The following is a 21,737-nucleotide window of genomic DNA, read 5'->3' as shown; positions in this document are numbered from 1 at the left end:
AGGGTGTGCTGTGGAACCTTTCCAGGTTAAAATATCTTTATAGAGCACAGATAATAAAAGTAACATCCACTTATCTCCTTAGGTGTTCCAAGCTTTGAGTTTTTGCTGTAGTGATGATGCATCACAAAACCAAACAAATTAGTCCTCAGGACAGATGACCCAGAGGCAAGTCGGCAACAACAAAACACAAGCTTTCAAATCAGCAAAAGAAGACAAGACGGTAATGCCTTCATAACCATGGTGCTCTATTGATGCAATGCAAGGAAAACTACGTTAGAATCTATTGATTCCCTTTGAGATCTAATAATATGCTTTCTTCAGATCTTATTCACGTAGCACTTCCTCCATGGGTCTTTCACAGGAACTGAAATTGGTTAGTGCTGAACAGAATTGGTTCTACTGTCCTTTGAAATTGCAGAAGTGAATATGTCTTAAAACACAAAAGACACCATGCTTTCTTTGGAAAATAAGACCTATCTGAGAAAAAAAGAAAATTCTCATGTCGAAACAAAATTGAAAGCATATCTATCTTCAGATTACAGTCTTTCTTGGTGCTAACCAGTTTAAGAACCAGCTCCTATGGGCACCAGTGAGCCAACATAAAGTCCAGAAAGAGAGAAGAAATATCACAAAAACTCAGAGAACAGGCTGGCTTGTTTATTTTTATTAGTATATCGTAATTATATACGATATTGGGTTTTGTTGCTACATATTTGTACCTACACATAGGTACATAATTTTATCAACTTGATTCTCTAGTACCTCCTCTCTCCCTCCTCTCCTCCCCCCCACAGATCACCTTCCTCTACTCTACTGGTCTATGTTGTTTATTTTTTAAAAGTTATGAATAAACATTTATGCAGCTGAGCCAAATTATTTGTATATATGCTCTAGGTTTGGCATCTCCAGAATTTGTGTTAGAGTATGATAAATTATATCTGAGTTATTTGTGAAAGATCATCTTAAGTTCCCCACCCCCATTGGGAAAATATGCAGATGACCAGGTGGGCTTACTGAAACTGCTCTTTAGGTGTATGACACACAGGAGAGGCTGGATTTCTCTGTATCAGAATGAATGGCTAAGAATGTTGGCCTTGGAGCAGTTTTATAATGCTCATGAAGTTATTCACCTCTGATCCTCATTTTCTTCATGTCTTAACATAGTTTCCAAACTCAAGGTTTTTTGTAAATATTAAGCAGGATAATGCATGCAGAGAGTTCTGCATAAGCCCTCTCAGGGTTAAGAATCCAATAAACGTCAGCTTTTATATTATCATTATGACAGAGGATCTTTGCATGTTTATATTTCATCTGCAAAAAGAATTAGATTTGTTGGAAAAAAAAAAAGAGTAAGTCTCATGCCTCTTTAGCATGTGCTCTCTATTAGTTGTAAGAGAGGATTTGTCCCCCATCCAGCATGGAATTGGAAGGAGCTGTTTAGTGGGGCAGGATGGCAAAAACATCTGAGGTTTAGCTTTTCCACCTCTTCCATGTAGCCTTACTGTTCAGCTTGATATCTTATGAATTCCGGGATCAGCAGATCCATCTAAATTGGAATATCCTTGCTCCATTCTTTACAGATTTGACAATCATCATTGTCATTATCATAATAATTATTCTCTTGACCATATCACTGTTGTATTGCAGTATAGAAAACAAAGTTGGATCAACAACCATAGAAAAGAAAGTATCCATTAGGATTGTGACGGTTGTGGACTCCATGTTTGTCCCTTCTAAGTTCAAGTGTTGAAATCCTGGTGCCCAATTGCATTAGGAGGGGAGCTTTTGGGAGGTGATTAGGTCAGGAGGGTGGGACCCTTGTGATGGGATTGGCGTGCTCTTTCTCTGCTCACCACTGTGAGGACACAGCAAGAAAATGGACATTCACAAACCAGGAAGAGAGCTCTCACCAGAACCCAAACATGCTGAGACCTTGATCTTGGACTTCCAGCCTCCAGGACTAAGAGAACTAAATAACTGTTGTTTAAACCATATAGTCCATGGTAAAAAGGCAAACAATGATTGTTCCAAAAAACTGAGAACTTTTATGTTCTTCTGACTCAGGCTCTTGGGTACCCCCACAGTAGGCTAATATTTGTATTGTATAAACAACTGATCTGAAATGGAGAGAGATATAGCTTTCCCATTTGTCCGTTCTCTCCATCAACAAAGACTCTACATTTTGTCTAATGCCCATGAAGAGATGTCCAATAATGCAAAAGGTCTATCTACTATTATGCAGAAACAGGAGTACTCGAGGGAGTCCACCTCACATCAAGCCACCTTCACTGTGCCTTGTCAGAAAATGAGCATCATGCTGCCATTTATTGAGTGACTATCAGGGGTCAGATAGCAGTGATGGCTTGACATGCTTTATTTCAGAATCTCATGACAACCTTTTAAGGTAGCTATGGTTGCTCCCATTATACAGATGAGGTAACTAAAGCCAGAGCCTCTCAGCTAATAAGTAGAAAAGCCAGGATTTTGGCTCCTGATCCTGAATTTTAAACATTATGCTTTTTTAAATATATGAATTTTTGGAAGGCCCTTAACCTTTTTTGAGGATCAGTATCCTCTTTAGAAAGACAGAAATAAGAATTTGGTCTTGCAATAAGCCCAGGAAAAGGTATTTAGATCAGGGAAATGCAAAATAAATCAATGAGATATCATCACACATGTTAGGATGACTCTTTTTAAAAAGATAAACGATAACAAATGTTGGCAAGGATGTTGAACAAAGGAACCCTTGTCCACTGTTGGTAGGAATGTGAATTGGTATAGCCACTATGGAAAACAGTATGAAGCAGTTCCCACCAAAACTAACAGAGTTACTGAATGATCCATCAATCCTACCACTGAATAGATTCCAAAAGAAATGAAGTCAGTATAACAAAGAGGCATCTGCATCTCCATGTACATTGTAGCCCTATCCACAATCATGAATAGCCAAGATATGGAATCCACAGATGAATATGTGGTATTCAATTCAGCCTTAACAAAGAAGAAAATCCTATCATTTGAAACAACATGGATGAATCTGGAGGACATTATGCTCAGACAGACACAGAAAGATATATATCTTATGATTTCATTTACATATGGAATCTGAAAGCATCAACTTTATAAAAGTAGAGTAGAATGGTGCTTACCAGGGGTTGGGGCAAACAGGTGGGTGTGGAGGCAACCAAAAGATGTCGGTCAAAGGGCATAAGTTTCAGTTAGATAGAAGGAAAATGTTTTGAGATTTATTGTGCATTATGGTGACTGTAGTTAACAATAATGTATTATATATTTCACAATTGCTAAGAATAAATTTCAAATGTTCTCAACATAAAAAGTGAGTATGTGAAGTCATGAATATGCTAATTAGCTTAACTGAATCATTTCACAATGATACACATATCAAAACATCACATTGTACCCCATAATTATATATGATTATTATTTGTTCATTAAAAACTTTAAAAAGGACACAGTGGCACACAGCTGTCATCCCAGCAGCTTAGGAGGCTGAGACAGGAGGATTCATGACCAGCTTCAGCAACTTAGAGAGGGCCTAAGCAATATAGTGAGACCTTGTCTCAAAATAAAAAAAAATAATAAATAAATAAAAAAGAAGGGCTGGGGATGTAGTTCAATGTAGCTCAGTGGTAAAACACTCCTGGGTTAAATCTCCAGTCCCCCACTCCCCCCCCAAAAAAAAACCCCAAAAACTTTAAAAATAAAAATGTATTTTAAAATATACCAGCATCATTAGTTATCAGGGAAAGACAAATCAAACCACAGTGAGACAGCACTTTACATCCTCCAAGTCAGCTATAATAAAACACATGGATGATAGCAAGTACTATTGAGCATGTGAAGAAATAAAGACCCTCGTACATTGCTAGTGGGACTGTAAAGCAGTTCAAAGTCTTTGGAAGATAGTTTGACATTTTCCAAAAGTGTTACAAATAGAGTTACCATCTGACCCAGCAATTCCCCTCCTAGGTATAGACCCAAGAGAACTGAAAACAAAACCACACAAAACACATGTACGCAATTGTTCAGAGCAGTATTATTTATAATAGCAAAATGTAGAAACAACACAAAGGTCTATCAACTGATGAATGGATAAACAATATGCAGCATATTCAGATATTGAGATATCATTTGGCAATAAGAAGCAACCAAGTGTGCTATCTATGACAACATGGACAAACCTGGAAAACAGTATGCAAAGTGAAAGAAACCAGTCACAAAACACCATATGTCGTATGATTTCCATTTATAAATGTCCAGAATAGACAAATCTGTAGAGACAGAAAGTAATTAGTGGTTGCCTAGGGATGAGAGGGGAATAATACTGGGACAAAAGCTTCTAATGGGTACAGGGTTTCTTTTGAGGGTGATAAAAATGTTCTGGGATTAATGAGTCTTTTGTCTTATAGCATCTACTACATTCCTATAAAGAGAGTATTCTGAGAAACAGAGCTTGGAAAACCCTGGTCTATAGAATGAGTTTTGGAATGTTTGTTAATGTAGTACTGGGAATTGAATTCAGGGATACTCTACCACTGAGTCACAGCCTCAGTCCCCTCTATTTTTTATTTTGAGATAGGGTCTCACTAAGTTGCTAAGGCTGCCCTTGAACTTAGGATCCTCCTGCCTCAGCTTCCTGAGTAGCTGGGGTCACAGGTGTGCTCCATCACACCACTTACTGAGTTTCAGAAATCTTTATAACAATTTTCATGCTCTCCTACCACTGGCTCCTTACTTCATTTGCTTTGCACTGATACATCCCACTTTCACCAAACCAATTTCCCTTCAGAATAACAGACTTCCAAGATCTGTAAATGCCTGCCCCTTCCAATTGTCCTCTTTGCTGGAGTGACCACCACCTCGGTCACAACACCTTCTTCAACTTTGCAAGCTCAGCTAGAGTCCCTCCTTCCAATGGCATCTCCATTCTCAGAACTCTAATTTTGTTGACTGTCTGATAGGTTCTTTTGGAAAATACTACCTGTTGCCTTGTGGGCTGTTGTTCTACGGAGTTCTTGGAGCTTGCATTGCTTCTCAAAGGCTGGTGGGTTTGCATCTTCTCTCCTTACTTAGGCCTGAAACACAGTAACTGTACGGTCCTGTGTACTCTAGGCGCACAATAGATATGTGTCAGCTTGAGTTATATTTCTTGAGACTTGTGTTTCTTCTACAGCTGGTGCTGCCTGGACATAATGGTTGTGGGACTCAGGGTGATTCTGGAGGGCAGAGCAATACTGAAGTCCAGCTGATTGGTTACATGCCTCTCTAGAGCAAGCATGTGAAGGGAGGGAAGAGAGGGATCCAGAGAATACACAGCTGGGCCCACGGCAGACTGGGAAGGGCACTGACAGGTTGATCTTGGCTCTGTGAATTGTCAGCTACATGACTTTGGGCAGGTTATTTAAGCTCTCTGTAACTCGGTCTGCTAGCCTGTAAAGTGGGGGTGACTTTCAGGGCTTATAATAGAGGTGAACTAGATTGCTCTCTGTAGAATATGTCTGACAATGCCTGGCTTGTAAGAAGGACTTGATAGATACGTGTTATTAAGTTCGGCTCAAAGATTTTGAGCAAACTGAAGCGCAGAGTGAGCACTGTAAAGGTAAATCATCCAGGCCAGACACTTACTGGGGCTATTCTAGATGCTTCTGTCCACTAATAAGGCTCCACTGAGAGACAAAAACAGATAATAAGAATGTAGGAGTTGGAACTACCCTCTTTGAGTTCAAATCTGGGTTAAGAATGACTCCATAGTCATATGAGCAAAAACAAGTGTTTTCTCATCTGTTGAGTGGGGCAGGTAACTTATCTACTTCATAAGGAGTGCCACAATGTGTCTAGTATATGTCATCCAGGATTCATAGAGTTGGTGCCACATGTCAGGCTTGAGTCATATGTTTGTTTTTTCAAAACACAACACCTGGTTAGTATAGAATTGCAGAGAAGAATAAGAAGCACAGGAGAGAACAGACTCTCATGGCCTGAATCTGTTAGGCTCCTGGACTCTTGTTCCAACCATCCACCTCATGTTTTATTTTTCTTGGATTTCTTTTCAAATCCCAAAGGCCCTGGCGGCATTGTTTTTTGATGTGTCAAATGCACTTACACCTCTGATGGGTTTCTTCTCGTCTTGCAACGAATACATTTTTTATAAAGCACTGTCTCCAGTTTCCTTTTAAGCTACAGAGAGGATATCCTTTTCCTGTTAAGCTGCAGAATGATTATTTTTCCCTTCAAAGTAAAGCATTAACCCAGAGTCCTGTAAATAGATTTATGCACATATTATCAGAGAAACAAGGATCTGGATACCCAAGTTTTCCCTGATCTTATCTGATATTAGAGAAGCATGTCTCTCCAGAATTCCAAGATATTTCAGGTTTTCCTAAGAGTATCCAAGCAGCATTACATATACACAGATACATACACCACTGAACCTTTTCTTCTTTTACATTATTTTTAGTTTTTAGAAAATGATAATACATTCCTTTTAGAAAAGGTAAAACACAAATACTTCTGAAAAATCTCATATAATTCCACCACCCAGAGACAACCTATGGATACCTCCTTCTATTCTTTGTTCTGTGTGCAAACATATACGTATTTCTTTTGCCAAATGTGATCAGGCTGATGGTTAATTAACACACTGTCTGTAACTTTTTTAAGCTGTAGCTATCTCTTGTTGTATATTTTTTTTGGACATGCTACCATTAGTCTGCATCTGTAGTTACAATGATAACTAACTTTACAAAAGGTGTTTTTGAAATTTAAAAAATATAAGCAGAACAATCACACTACTTAGCATGTAAATATATAATGATTTCTCCAGGCCATTAAATATTCTCCAAAATAAAATAATTTGTCTTCTCATTGAAAAATTAGCACATATTCATTGCAGAACAAGTAATTTAGATAGACAATAGAAAGTTTAAAAGTACCCATAATCTCACCATCTAGAGTTAATAGTTTGGTGTTCGGTTTCTTAGACTTCTATGAATTTGTGTACTAAAATACCAAGAAATCTGCAGTATTGCTTTGCAGCCTGCTTTTTTTCCCCCAAATAATTGACTGTTGGCCTCTATGAACACTACTTAAAATGACTGTATAAGATTCTATTTTAAGGATGTCATAATTTAAACTATTATTGGACACATAGATTGTTTTTAGTTTTTGCCATTAAAAATATGTTACAATGAACACTGTGTGACTTTGATCATTTCTTTAAAGTAAATTTCTTCAGGTAGAATTACTAGGTCAAAGGCTAGGCAAGATATGGAACAACTTCGATTAGTATTGCCAAAGTACCCTCAAAAATACACTGCTGATTGACATGCGGATCTGTAGGGTATGGCAGATGGTTCTCTTCATTACAAGAAACACTGCTGCTGCTTTTGTTTTAATTTTTGCCAAGTGGATACCCAAAATATTTCATATTACCATTTAAATTTGCATTTCTTGGTTTAATGTAGCATTCATATATGTTTATTGATCATTTGATGTATGAGTTAAATATACAATAAGTATAAATAACCTTTGTTAAAAAGACTTTCATTCTGCAAATATTTTTCTCATTTGATATTTAATTTTGTAATTTTTAAAAAAAAATTTTTTTTTAGAGAATTTTAATATTTATTTATTTATTTTTTTAGTTTTCGGCGGACACAACATCTTTGTTTGTATGTGGTGCTGAGGATCGAACCCGGGCCGCACACATGGCAGGTGAGCACGCTACCGCTTGAGCCACATCCCCAGCCCAATTTTTTGAAATATGACTTAAATAAGTTAATTTTCACTTGATAATTTATTCCTATAGCATCATGTTAGCCACATCCTTTCTTTTCTCCAACTTACAGAAATTTTACAGATGAATCCTTGAAACATCTGGAATTAATTGCAACATATCAAGTGAGGAGGGTCTACCTTTTTTTAAATAATAGCTTTATTGAGCTAGAATTAACATATCATAAAATTTATGCTTTTAAAGTGTATAAGCACTTTAAATGTTTTTAAACATATTCACAGAGTTGTGGGATCATCACTATTATCTAATTTTAGACATTTTCATCATTCCCAAAGAAACTCTGTGCCCGTCAAGTCATTCTCCAGTACTGCTCCCACTCCCTGCCCTAGGCAACTACAAATTACTTTCTGCCTCTGTGGATTTGTCTATTCTGGACATTTATATAAATGGAATCATACAATGTGTGGTCTTTTGTGACTGGTTCCTTTCTCTCGGCATAATGTTTCAAGGTCTGCCCATGTTAACATGTATCAGTACTTCATTGCTCTTTATTGCCCCAATTGACAGTTCATTGCAGGGATACACCACATTTGCTTATACAATTCATCAAAGAATAGGCATTGAGATGTTTCCAATTTTTGGCAATCATGAACAATGTTACTATGAACATCTGTGTTCAAATCTTTGGCTGTATGTTTATAATCCTCTTGGGTATATACCTGGAATTGCTAAATTATTTAGCAACTATGTTTAATGTTTTGAGAAACTGCCAAACTGATGTCCAAGAAGACTGTACCCTCTTACATTCTCACCAGCAGTGTATGAGGAGGGTTCCATTTTTACCACAGTGTTTTCAAAGCTGTACTGTCTGTTTTTTGATGATAAGCCATCTTCGTGTTCGAGAGGTGGTTATCTCATTGTATTTTTGATTTGCATTTTTCTGATGACTAATGATGTTTATTATCATTTCATGTGCTTATTGACCTAGTGCCCATTTGAATATCTTTTTTTGAAAAAAAGTATGTCCTTTTTTTTTTAACTTATTTTTAAGTTAGGTTTTTTCTCTTTTTATTTTTGAGTTGTAAAAGTTCTTTATATATTCTGCATCTTTGTCAGATTATGATTTACAAATATGTTCCTCTACCCAGTGAGTTGTCTTTCACATTCTTGGGATGCTTTGAGGCACAAGAATTTTTCATTCCTATTATTTCCATTTTATCTATCTTCCTTTGTCACTTGCATTTTTGATGTAATAGCTAAGAAACTGCTACTTGACCCAAGAGCATGAAGATTTACTTCTGTATTTTCTCCTAAAAATTTTATAGTTTTAGTTCTTCTATGGTCCATTTTGGGTTCATTTTTGTAGATACAAAATGAACATTTATGTATATATGTTTTATTTTGTATATGTACTTTTACAAATGAGTAGCAGTTATCCTCAACACCATTAAATAATTCATCCTCTTCCCACCAATTAAAATGGCATCTGTGGTATCAAAAGTTAGTTGTTCCCAGTATCTATTCTTTCCCTCCTCCTTGTAGAAATCGAACCAAAGTTTTAGCTAGGCACACAGTCACCCAGTTAGAGACTGTTTCCTAGCCTCCTTTGTTCTATATATAGTTATTTGGCCAACTTTTGGCTAATGGGATGTAAGTAGAAGTGAAATCTGTAAGTCCTCCACTAACCTCTTCCTTTTCCCATAGGCTTCAATACAAACTTTTGGAAGCCAGCTTTGACTATGTGCACACAGCTATCTGCTAGTGGGTGGTAGAACAACCATACATATTGAACTGGTTTCTGGGTGGCCTCATGGAAAAATTGACTATCACCCACCATCCAGCTCTGGAGTTGGAGTAAACAAAGTGTGTTTCATTCAAGCCACTTTATTTTTGGGCTCCTTTGTTATAGCAGCTTAACATAAGTTATGCTAATTATTATACCCCTTTACTATAAGTTTATATAGATTAGGTTTTCCCTTATGCCTGTCTATTCTTGTATGGTAAGCAGAGATTCTGTTTCTATAGTTTTATATGTTTAATTGGGGGTAGTAAGTTATGCTCACACTTTTTAAAAGCATATTTTGGCTTTTCTCCTATGTTCAGTCTTTAACTGTACCACCTCTTCCTTCCCATCCCCCTTACAGTTTTTGAGTTTGTTCATTTTCTAAAGCTATAACGCTATCATAAGGGACAACCATAATGACATGATCATGGTTAATATAGGTTTCTGGTCACATTTAAAATATGTTCACACTTCATGACTAGTAAGCCAATCCCACTGAGGAATACATAGGAATGACCAGCTGTGGTTAGTTTCCTGGGAACACTGACATTAATGGGACAGGCAGGAAAACACACTTGGGCAGTACATGACATAGATCATGAAAACAAACACAAAAATCTTAATGAGAGCCAAAGCCGTCTGAGCTACTGCTCCATGTTCAGGGAGCACTGGTGAGGGGCAGGAGTAGAAAAAGGTGGTATTGCTTCACAAGGTGAAATATTTCTCATAAGGATGATGTAACATTATAATGTTCACCACCAAAGGGGGATGGGGTGAGCATGGTGTTTTTAATTGAGTCGCTCCTGATTGTCCCTGTCCAGTGGTTAGAAACATATCACGTTTGGAGGACATTTAATTTTGTAACATACAGAGTAAGAGCTCTCTATTAAAATGCATTCTTTCACCCTCCATTGCTAGGAAATAGAAGAAAGTAGTTTTTCTACTACTTTCTAACAATATGCAATTGGTCCACCATTTCATTGAAACAATTTAGGATGCTCCATTTCCCTTATAAAATTGATTTTCACTCCACATTCACATCAAGGGCCCTCCACCTTTTGGATCTGTCACAGCCTCAAGCTGGAGGGTGCACACAACTGAAGTAAAGAGACCTGGTTCCTGACCAGCTTCTACATTTAACACACTGGCATCAGCTGCAATTTTTGGAAAGTATTTAAAAGGAATGATCAAAAGTGGATTTGTTTCAAAGTTTAGGTTTAAAATGTCCTTCAGTTTCTCAGGGAACAGGTCAAAATGGCAAAAACAAAAACAAAAACAAACAAACCAAAAAAAACCCAAACAATTAAAAAGGCCTTTACATAGAAACTTTATTTGGATTATCAGTATCCATAAAGCATACCAGAGTCTCTCTGAGCTCCATTTTTAGATTATTCTTTGGCTTTTTTTTTTTTTTTAATTACAGTTCCTTTAACATTCTTTTAATTTCACTGATAACAAAGTGGGAAAAAAAACACAACTATATACTCACATAGGTATATAATATATATGTGTATATGTTATTTGGGGGGATATCAATTTCATGCATTCAAAATTACAAAATACAAAAGGAGTTGGTCTGTGTACATTCTAAAGGTTGGCCTGAATCCTTGGAGCTATGAAATCTTCAAGGAACACAGCCAGCATCTCTTTGACCCATCTAATGTCCCAAATTCATCCACTATTTATAATAACAATGGGTGGGTGATATAGGGGAAAAGGAGGTCCATGTGATATAAACTATCGGATCTGGAAGGAGGGGTTTGTATCAGGCTCCTGATGTGCCCCATGGTCCCTTCACTGGTCTGACTGTCCCAGTCTTTCCTTTACTTCACATTCTCATTGGCTCCATTCTTCTCAACTTTCTGATGAAGGCTCAGCATTGGACTGAGAGAAGGTGAGTTACTTTCTGTAATTGACTTCTAATACTGGGAGACCATAATTGGCTTTGGTCAGGAGGAATAGTCTGCATATTAATTACAAATTTCAGGTAGAATTTTTAGCGAGTCCACTTTTGCCAGGCAAGTGTCCTAAAATGTCTGGCATTTTAGGTCCTGAAATCTTAATGTCCTAGATAAAATCCCTGACATCATAAGGCTCAGATTCCTGTGGAAAATGGATTACAATCAAATGCATAAATATGCAAAATAATTCCAGAGTGGTAAGTGACCTAAAGGAAGAAAAAACGGTATAATTTGATGGAGCCTGTGGCTACTTGTGAGCATGTAGTCAGAAACCTCTCTTTGATGGTGAAGATTAGTTGAGAGCTGAGTCATGAGGAATGAGTGGTGTATCACGTCTTAATTGCTTCTAGTTTGGAACAAAGCTTCTAAGTTTAAATTCCCTCCTCCCCGGTAAAGCTGTTCAGGAACAGAAATAGGACTTGTGTGCTGGTGTTTCCCTCAGGGTCCTGCCATCTGTCTGCTGTCTGTGACACATGTTCCGAGTGAGTTCCAAAAGAGCAGGCACATTTTTTGCTCACTGCTATGCTCCCAGCCCCTGAGAACCAGGTGTGTTGTGAATACTCCTGGAATACATGAATGCAGTGACATTTACAGCTGAGCTCACCTGTCGTACTCCAAATGGCTCCTCCCGTTTTCTTGCCTTAGTGAGTGCAATGAGACCCCTCCCGACTACCCTGCCAGAAACCTGGGTGTCCCCTTGACACTTCTCTCTTCTCTAGCCCAAGCTAGTTCCCGAGTCTTGCCGATTCTCGTCTCACAGGGTTTTTTGTCCTGTGTTCTCTTCACCTATCCCCAGCCATTCTGACAGCTGGATGTTCCACACTTCAGCCAGACAGATCAATATAAGATACAAGCTGGAAAGGCCTCTTTACTTCAAATGCTTCAGGGGTGTCCATGGGTCCGAACCTCTTGGGATGGTACAAGACCTGAGGTGGTTTGGTGCCAGGTGCTTCCCCAGCCTCAGCTTTGGCCCCTCTTTTCCTTGCATCCCAACCAAGTCATCCTAAACATCCCGGGTTTAGGATGGTTGGTATGCAGTGGATTGTGGAGTTAAACTCAGAACATCTGGTAAAGGAGCTTGTTGCCTCCTGTAAACCCTTGATAAGGCCAGGCCTGGAGGAGGACAACTGAGGTAGTATTGAACTTCCTTCCAGTGGAGCCTTTTGTGGCAAAACTGGGTCTTCTCACCCCTATTGGATTAGAAAGGCCATTAGGGCCCTTCCACCAGGCCACATCCATAGCACCGAACCTTGCCAGCATATGGCAGCAAGGGCATTTCATCTGAGGGCACTTGGGCCATAAAACATGATGTGGACCCCTCATAAGCAATTTCACAGACACAAGAGGCCCCCTAAAGCTGGCAGCACATGGCAGAAGGGGAAGGCTGGTGAGGATGCATGAAAGATTCAGGATGGTTATACTATATATTTTCTTTTTTGCAAGCAATTTGTCTTGCTGTCCCCTCTCCACCAGGCTAGCTGCTACTCCCCACTGCCGCCTGCCTACTGTTCCTCACAGCTGCTGACTAGACCAGGGGCCCATAAACAGACCCTCCTAAAGCCCCAGTAGAGCCAAGAGGCAGGTAGCGCCCTCCTGTGTTCAAAGAGGAAGAATAAAGCAATTACATTTTCGCAGCCACTTTGCATTGGAGAAGATTGATTTGTCCTTCTGATGTGTTGTTTCCATAGAAGCAGGGCTTAACCTTTTAAGTGAAGATTATAAAGCTACCTAATTCATTTAAAATTAGGCTTCAAGCACCTCAGTACTTAATGTCCAAGTGTTTCTGTGGGACTTGCTATAGCCATTGATCTGACGGCCAGACAGAATCTTGACTGCAGCGTCTGAAGACTCTCATTTCGGTAGCAATCTAATTTGTTTTATTTTTTTTAAAATTAACTTCATAAGGAGATATAATTTCGGTGGAAGATCAGTAGAGTCTTAATGAATATCATTTAATTAATGAATAACATTGACTTCACAAACACAGAAAGACTGGCACATAGCAAGACACAAGTACATTCAATTAAAGTAATTTATTGTATTCTTCCAGAACAGACATAAAGAGCATCTTGGGAGCTGATATCACAACACAATGTTATACACCATTTTCACAACTAGCCTTGCATTGAATTCTTTCTTAAAGAACATAGTAATTTTAAAAAATCAGAATATTTACATATTAATAAAACATATATACAGAAGATTGAGACATTATCCACAGATACAGAATTTTTTTTTTTTTTTTGCTAAGAAAGCCTATAAAAAGGATTTCTGAACAAAGTCTGAACAGTAGTCACAGTAAGTTAACACAAAACAATTTTAATTTATAAAATATGATATTGTGGTTACAGTTTTGATACAGCAGCCTCCCAAGCTGTATTTCCAATTTGTGAATCCACTGCACATATCTGTGAATTGAATATTCCCTCTCCCTCCTCAAGTACTGAAAATTCCAAGCTGTCACCCAGGCTTGGAAGGAAGTGCTTCTGAAGGTTCATGGTGCATATTTAACAGATCCACAGTTGTGAGTAAATGTTTCTACCTTTATTAGAGACATATTCATCATAGTTTAATAGAGTGAAAGGTCACTAATTAATCTTTTCTATTCCCTTGAGAAATATTTCATTCTGGGAGGCAGAAGACAAATTTTTAAGCATATGTTGCAGAAAAACAAAAGCCCTGGTTTATCCACAGTAGTTTATCAGACCACTTGATAAAACAAAGGGACTGGTTTCATGAAAGGGATTACTGATTGGAGTGGAAAAGGCTAACTAAAAAATACAATGGAAACAATTTCTCTGACCCTTACTTTTAGCTTAAAAAAAAAAAAAAAGACACACATATGAGATTAACTGTCTAGTAGACAGATTCCACAAGCCTCACCTAAAACCAGTTTTCTGTCACAGGGATGTGTGCATCATCTTCAGCTGATCTTGGTGGAATACTGACATCCTAGAGTGTCCCTCCTATCTCCAAGGCTTAGTTTTTCAGGTTGGTACGACCAGGACCTTGGACAGGGTAGTAAGGAAACCGGGTTCTGTGTCCTACCAGCCATTGAAGGGTTCCCTGGATCTGGGCAATCATTCACCCTCACTCTTCAGTTTCCTCACCTGCAAAGCTAAGGGTGGGACTAACTGTCCTCTACAGGACCTGTTAGCTCCAACAGGTGGATGAAGTGTGTGCCAGGGAAAGGTGTCCAACTGTCACATGGCAACTTTTAAAAAATATATATATGTATGTGTGTATATATACACACACACTTAGTTGTAGATGGACACAATACCTTTATTTATTTATTTTTTAATGTGTGCTGAGGATTAAACCCAGTGTCTTACACATGCCAGGCAAGCACTCTACCACTGAGCCACAACACCAGCCCCTCACATGGCAGTTTTAATCCCAGGATCTGGTGGATGAAATAAATATGCTTTCTTTCATGCCAATATCTGGCCTTTGGATCAAGTGCCAAAGATTCAAAGCAAGAAAGAAATCCGGAGGCAAATATTTCTGTAAAACAGATACCTACATGGCAAAAAATCTCTTTCAAATAAATTCAAAGTTTCTTATATTGGTTTTATATAAAGCAGAGGGCAAGTGGACCAGGAAGTGTACCAGAATATTAAGCATGTACACTTGTGATTAGTTACCACACAGTTGAAATCCTGGGTCATTCAGTTAAAGCTTTCTGTTTAAATGGTTGTTATGTATCAAGTAGAACTGGCTACTTTGAGTTTTTCACCTTTTAATTAGTTATTTTGTCTCTGTGTTGACACAATTTACGTTCAAGGGGTTTCTTTCCTAAGAATTCACACATCGGGCTGGGGATGTGGCTCAAGTGGTAGCGCGCTTGCCTGGCATGCGTGCGGCCCGGGTTCGATCCTCAGCACCACATACAAACAAAGATGTTGTGTCCGCCGAAAATTTAAAATAAATAAATAAATATTAAAAAAAAAGAATTCACACATCACTTGCACTTAATTTTGCTATAGATATTTTTTTCGGGGGGGGGGGTGCACTGATATCATGAATGATTTCATCTTATAGGTCAGAGCTATCTTGTCTCCCAGAACAACTTTTTCTTCTAAGCTGAAGAAGGTCTAATTATTTTTGGCGTTTACAACTGCTCTCTCAGGCCTGGAAAAAACCATTCTCCTTTATAATACAGTTAGGCAATTTATGTGAAAATAAATATGCTTCAAAACTATGCATTTCACATTAAGGTTATGAATGAATAAAAAAGGAAGAATTGCTTGCTTCTTTATTCAGACAATGAACTAACTGGATCATATGCTGGACTTTGGAAGGGTAACAAATTAACTCTTAAAAACAATTTTTAAAAATCATATACCAAATTGGAGACTTGCTTAAAAAAAGAAAGCATATGAAATTATTCAAACATGACAGATAAACTTCACAGAACACCCACACTTTGCAGGCACCTGAAATACTACATGGATCTTTGAGGAAATTCAAAAGAATTGAAAAGTTACATATGCTAATGACCAAGGTCACTAAAATCAAAGCCTAGGCAATGAAACCTGGTTCTGTATCCTCCATGTTTTCTCTCCTGTTATTACCTATAACAGAGACAAGACAGTGAAGGGGGAGAGCCCCTTCCCTAAGGGACATTCTACCATGGCCTGACAAGTAGGGACTTGACTTTTAGGTGCCGGTGTTGTCGGTGTTGTGGAGTGAAGTCGTTAAGTTTTTAGCCATGGCTTTAGTTGTGCTAAATGAGCAGTTTAGGAATTAGAAACTTGTAATGATTATATTTTACAGGTAATTCCAAGAACATGTGTTACTATTAGAGTGTGTCTATTGTCCAGTAACAGAAAAGGGCTAAATGAAGTGTGATTTACCTGCAAAATGGAGCATCATGCAGCTCATAATGTGTATAAAGATTTGTAACAAAATAAGAGAAAGCTTTTTAGGTAAAATCTCAAATGCTCTGGAAACAAGATTTTATGTATTGATCTCTTTTCTATAAGCAAAATCAATATAGAGAAAAATCTGGGGAAAACACCTAATGATGGTTGTTTGTGGGTGGAACCATTCATTTAAATTTTCTTCCTTGCACTTCTTAACGGAGAAAAATATGTAAAATAATGCCAGTTTATAACACAGATTGCTAAGCTCAGATGAACAACATCTCTTTTCAAATTCATAAGTCCCATTTTAAGTTTTAGAAAGCACTGTTTTGATTCTACTTTATACTTTTTTTGTTTTTTAAACCCAATTGTTCCCAGGTTCTGGGGGCTTTTTCTTCCTTATCCAGAACTCTCCACATCTGTGCTGCAACATATAGGTAAGTGCTTCTGTCTCACACTAGTCTGAGGGCAGGAATTTGTCCACAGGACCCCAATGCAGTTCTGATTCTCAGCAGTTGCTCAAAAGACTCACAGAAGTCAGGTGCGGTGGTGCGCACCTGTAATCCCAGCAGCTTGGGAGGCTGAGGCAGGAGGATCACAAATTCAAAGCCAGACTCAGCAAAAGTGGGGCGCTAAGCAACTCAGTGAGACCCTGTCTCTAAATTAAAAAAAAAAAGTAAAATAGGGCTGGGAATGTGGCTCAGTGGCTGAGTACTCCTGAGATCAATCACCAGTATACCCCACCCCCTAAAGGGCTTAGAGAACCCGGTGGAGAGGGAATAAATTATGAAAACACATTTCTCCAGTATAGAATCTGTATCTGATTTTGTTAAAGTCAGACAAATAAAAGGCTGCTTAACTATAGTAGGTCAAAACAAAGGTCATTTGAGCATCTGACCCTGCCTGCCACTTCAGGTTCATAGCAACCCTAAAGGATTTCCACCTTTTCCTGCTTCTTCCTAACACACACAATTGGAAGGAGAAAAAAGATCTTAAAAAGGTAATAAGGCTGTTCTGAATCTTTAACAAGACCTGTTGTGGCCAGATCAGGGAAATGAGAAAACGAAGGTCTGTATCAGAGCCCCTTGGGGCTCCTGTGGTTCTGACCAGTGAGGCTCCACTCTGAGGATGAAGATACATGTGCAAGAAGAGGGACTCCACTGCCCAGATGTCGTGTCATGGCACATAGAAGGAGGGTATTAGCAATAGCACTGTATTCAAAGAAGCCGACCAGACTGAGAATTTTACTCTAGAAAGGCAACCAAGGGACATGCTAGACTATCGAGATTCTTTGATTTTATTACTTCAAAATTTGAGCACCAATCTGTGACTTCTTTCCCCCTTTTCTAAAGAATGAACATTTTTATTTATCATGCTGTTTAGCAATTTGTAACCAATCTCTATTAACAGTCTAGTGATAAGACCTGCAGGTGTGTTCTACTATTTTCTGCATTACAACCTCACAGCTTTGGGCAAAATTGAGAGGACTTGAGTAAATGAGCTTAAACTGCAGCAAACGTTGGGTAGACCGATGATGAATATTCTAACTGTGAAGATTGTGAGACATTGAAATGGAATCCTAAATGGATTAGTACATCAATCATGTTTTAGGATCTTTAAGAAACATGCAGAGAAAAGCTGGCTTTGGCTTAGGTATAAGAAAGCTCTACGGTGTAATGGCTGGGAGACGAAGGGCCTGGGTTCTGGCCAGGCTATCAACCAGCTCTTGAGACCTTGGGGAAGTCATTTAATGTTTCTGGGCCTCAGGCTTTTTTCCCTGTAAAATAAAAGGATTGGATAAAAAAAGGATTGGACTGGGTAATCTCTCAAGTTCCTTCTCATTCTCAGATTCCTTGAAAGTTTTTGTTTTATGAGGTTGGTCTAGGATCCCTTGTGCTCAATTTTCTTGTCTGAAATATCTTTGCCTCCATTGTCAGTTAAAAGTGACGGTGTTATTTTAAGGGGTATGGTCTTTAAAGAATAAAACAAAAACCCACTGTGTCATACGGCAGAGGACAAGTGGTACAGAGGCCTCCAGATGGGAGACCTGGGGGGTAGTAGTCTCCCTGGGAGACACAATTAGAAAAGCATAGTATTCCTCCCAAGGGCCTCCTGAAATATACAATTTCATTTTTATGATTAGTGTTTCCTGCATCTACTGGGAGTGGGCTGGGCAGGTTGATAGGAATAAGGCTGATAGGAGTTGTCCTGATTCAGGGAATGACAGATTGGGAAGGAACAAGAGAGATCATGTATTTCAATTCTCTTAATTCACAAATGTGGAAACACAGCCAAATGAGAAATACATTTTATATAATGACTATATATGGGAAGAACTTGATACACACAGATCTTTTACACTATGTAGTTCATTTCATTTATTTGTCCATTGATCTGTTGCTTAGTTACTCGATGCAGAGGAAGCAATGTATCATTTACACAGTTGGGCTTCCCTGCTGTTCTGAAGCTCACTGTCATATGCCCATCCTACACCTATGGACTCTGCTTTAGTGGCCATCCACTAAAGGTGGTGCTATCAATGACCTCTAGGAACTCTAAGAGTTCCTACGTACACTAGACATTCTGTTAGTATTTGCTGAATTTAATTAAAAGCAGAACACCTTAAATCTAGAGGACAGAAAAATTGAGTCAATCTTTTTCAGTCTTATGTTTTTTGGAGGGTATCTAGATTTTGTGGACAGAATCTTCAGGTACTCTTTTGAGAGCAGTTAATAAAGAATCCTGAGACTAAGTGCAGGAATAAATTGCTTAACATGTAGCTCACTGATCAGACAGATGTCGGTGTCCCTCCTTATAGGTATGAAGTGACACAGAGGCAGGTGGCCAGAATCAGAGGCTTACTTGAGAGTCAAATAATGTGAAGTCAGAATCATGTCTATGGCTTAATGCAACTGTGTGCAGCAAATGCTTCAGTGCAATGTTACATTTGGCTGATCAGGTTCAAGTATTAGGAGTGTGCCACTCAATGCTGGATGGACTGGCTTATTCAATCATGCAATTAAAATCCAGTAGAAACTGGGTGCCCATTAAATAAAGAGCAATGATGGATTACCTCTCAAAGGCCTTTTTTTGGAAGAGGTGGGAGAAGACTGAGTAGACATGGATTTGGTCATACAAAATTGGTGCTCCCTATTCTAAAGTGAAATCTTATTTCATGTTGTGATGAGACAGAAGTCTTGACTACAGTGACTCCATTTTGTTTAGTAACTCCATTTTGGGAAACAGCCATGTCAACTAGAAAGGTCATGACTGGCCAAGTTATTTTTTCTTTTGTTGTGGAAACCCTTAAGAACACAGAACTACCTAACTGGGCTCTGTCTGTGTAACTGGGGTAACTGGGCTCTGTTTGTGTAACTGGGTTAACTGGGCTTATTCTGATTGGCTAAGCATCCCGATGCCTGACTGCAATCTCCTGCTTCTGTGACTTGCTTGCTTGCATTGGCTAAACCCCCAAACATGCCTTTTGTGTTTTTTTGGCTTAAATATGAAGTCAAACTGAAGGGGATGCGCCACTCTGACCATCTTGCTTTTAGACAGTGTCTGCCGCTGGCCAGCAATAAAAGGCTACATTGGAATGGCAATGTGTGGTCTGAGAGTTATTTGAGGGTCTCGGCATTGGTATAACAATGTGAAAATATGTTTTAATGTCCACAAATTTGGAGAGGCAAAATGTTGTAATACTGTTATTGAGATTTGCATTTCAGAGATTTTCCTGACTATGAAACAGTGTGAGAAAAACGTAGCTATTCACGCTTTTTATATTCAATATAAAAAACATCTCTGAACCCAGGGCTTTGAGAAACTCTGAATGCCAGGGCCTGGGTCTGTTACGGAAAGCAGCTTGCCCAAGCATCTACATCTCTAATGTTAATACCATTTTCAATGCAAATATTTCCTTGCACTGAATTTTCCAGCAGGTGATGAAAATGTAAATGTGTTTTACCTGTTGGTGGTAGAGAAATGCCGTCCAGTCTTTCATCACCGTCAGCTACCTCTGCTGGTTATAAACATAAAACACAAATCTCATTAGTTTCAGGGAGCACATTCATTTTACTGAATACAGTAATACAATTAAAATAACTCTAGTATACATAACAGTTTTCATCCTTTCCTTTTTCAGCTTCAGTTGGTTCACACTACAAATTTTAGCATCATTATTTAAATGAAAATTTTTTGATGATGATAATGTCGTAAAATCAACTTTCCCATATTTAAATTTTTAAGAATCTTATGAACCTTATTGTATCAGCCATTTTTGCTTATTTACATGGGTTTCAACAGCCAACCAGCATCTGAGGTAGACTGTTTAAACATGTCAATGAAGGCAAAAGGCTCAGTGAATTTCTGTTATAAAACCAAACTTGCCATCCCCAGAGCCACTCCTGCTGGGCAGCCTTAGGAAATGCAAAAAGTGAAACTTTCTTTGGCGATGCTGGAAAATTTATGTCTTCAAGCTGCCAGTCCAACTTTGGCATCCATTCATTCATGAAGAAATACACATTTCTGCAAACGATTTAAAATGCAAACTTGATTTAGCTCTGATATACGTTTCAATCTCCTTAGGAATTTTGCAAAGGTATCTCTTTTAGTCATGAAAAACCTTCCACTAAATGCAAAGAGAAGGGGCCCATAAGTCTCCTGATAACTGAAGGGGACTCCCAGAGCAGAGGACTACATTTTATTAGGGCCCCTGGATCATCTAAGTGGTACCCTTTATATCCCACAACTAATGATCCTCACTGGAAGTTCCCTGCTTATAGTGCAGGTGCACCATGAGGCCAGTCAAAGGAAGGTTACCATTTGCATCATGATTAATGCTGAGTTTGAGGAAGCAAAACTAATACTGAGTTCTTCTTTTTATTGTTGTTGCTTTAAACACAATCAGGGCTTAGATACAGATAGAAATGTTCCACATTTTCCACCTCTAGTTCATCCTCTAACATCTTGTCCTCAGATGGGTATATCTGGCATTAGCAAAAGACCTGCTAGCCTGCTAGATTCATGGCAAACAGAAAACCCCAAGAAGAGAAAGAATAGTCAAGACCAGTAGGGGCTGGAGTTGAGTAGAAATTACTAACATGATGTTATAGATGAATATTTAATAACAAAAATAGACAAGTTAATCAAGAGGCTAAATGATTAAAATCTGTAAATAGGTTCATAGAAAAAAAATAAGACATACTAAAAAGCCTTCAGGTATTTAAGTTTAGTTCTTTGTGTTTTTATTATTTTATATATTTAAAACAATGAATATATGCCATTTGTATATTTAAAAGACATCATTTTATTCTTTTTTTTTTTTTTTGTGTGTGTGTGTGTGTGGTGATGACGCTTGACCAGCTAGCACA

The 21,737-nt window shown here is 38.3% G+C and overlaps 1 protein-coding gene across 7 annotated transcripts in view; it reads right to left on the bottom strand.

Moving 5' to 3' along the window:
• Positions 1–21,737, bottom strand: part of Bend7 (BEN domain containing 7) — a 97,793-nt gene that overhangs the window by 2,923 nt on the left and 73,133 nt on the right. For 2 of the 7 annotated variants that reach the window (XR_007349723.1, XM_015483517.2), the window contains exons 7-8: positions 20,333–20,386; positions 17,643–18,145 (exon numbers count right to left, since the gene is read on the bottom strand). Coding sequence is in view for 6 of the 7 variants with exons in the window: in XM_015483517.2 (XP_015339003.2) it covers positions 18,132–18,145; positions 20,333–20,386 (68 nt within the window). In the remaining variant the exon portion in view is untranslated. Of the gene's footprint in view, positions 1–15,502; positions 17,027–17,642; positions 18,146–20,332; positions 20,387–21,737 lie in introns of those variants that run through there. The other 5 variants (XM_048809192.1, XM_048809193.1, XM_015483518.2 and 2 more) reach the window with 5 other exon arrangements.

Source organism: Marmota marmota, unplaced genomic scaffold (assembly GCF_001458135.2).
Source record: "Marmota marmota marmota unplaced genomic scaffold, marMar, whole genome shotgun sequence".
Classification (NCBI taxonomy): domain Eukaryota; kingdom Metazoa; phylum Chordata; class Mammalia; order Rodentia; family Sciuridae; genus Marmota; species Marmota marmota.
This window is presented reverse-complemented; position numbering and strand designations above follow the sequence as displayed.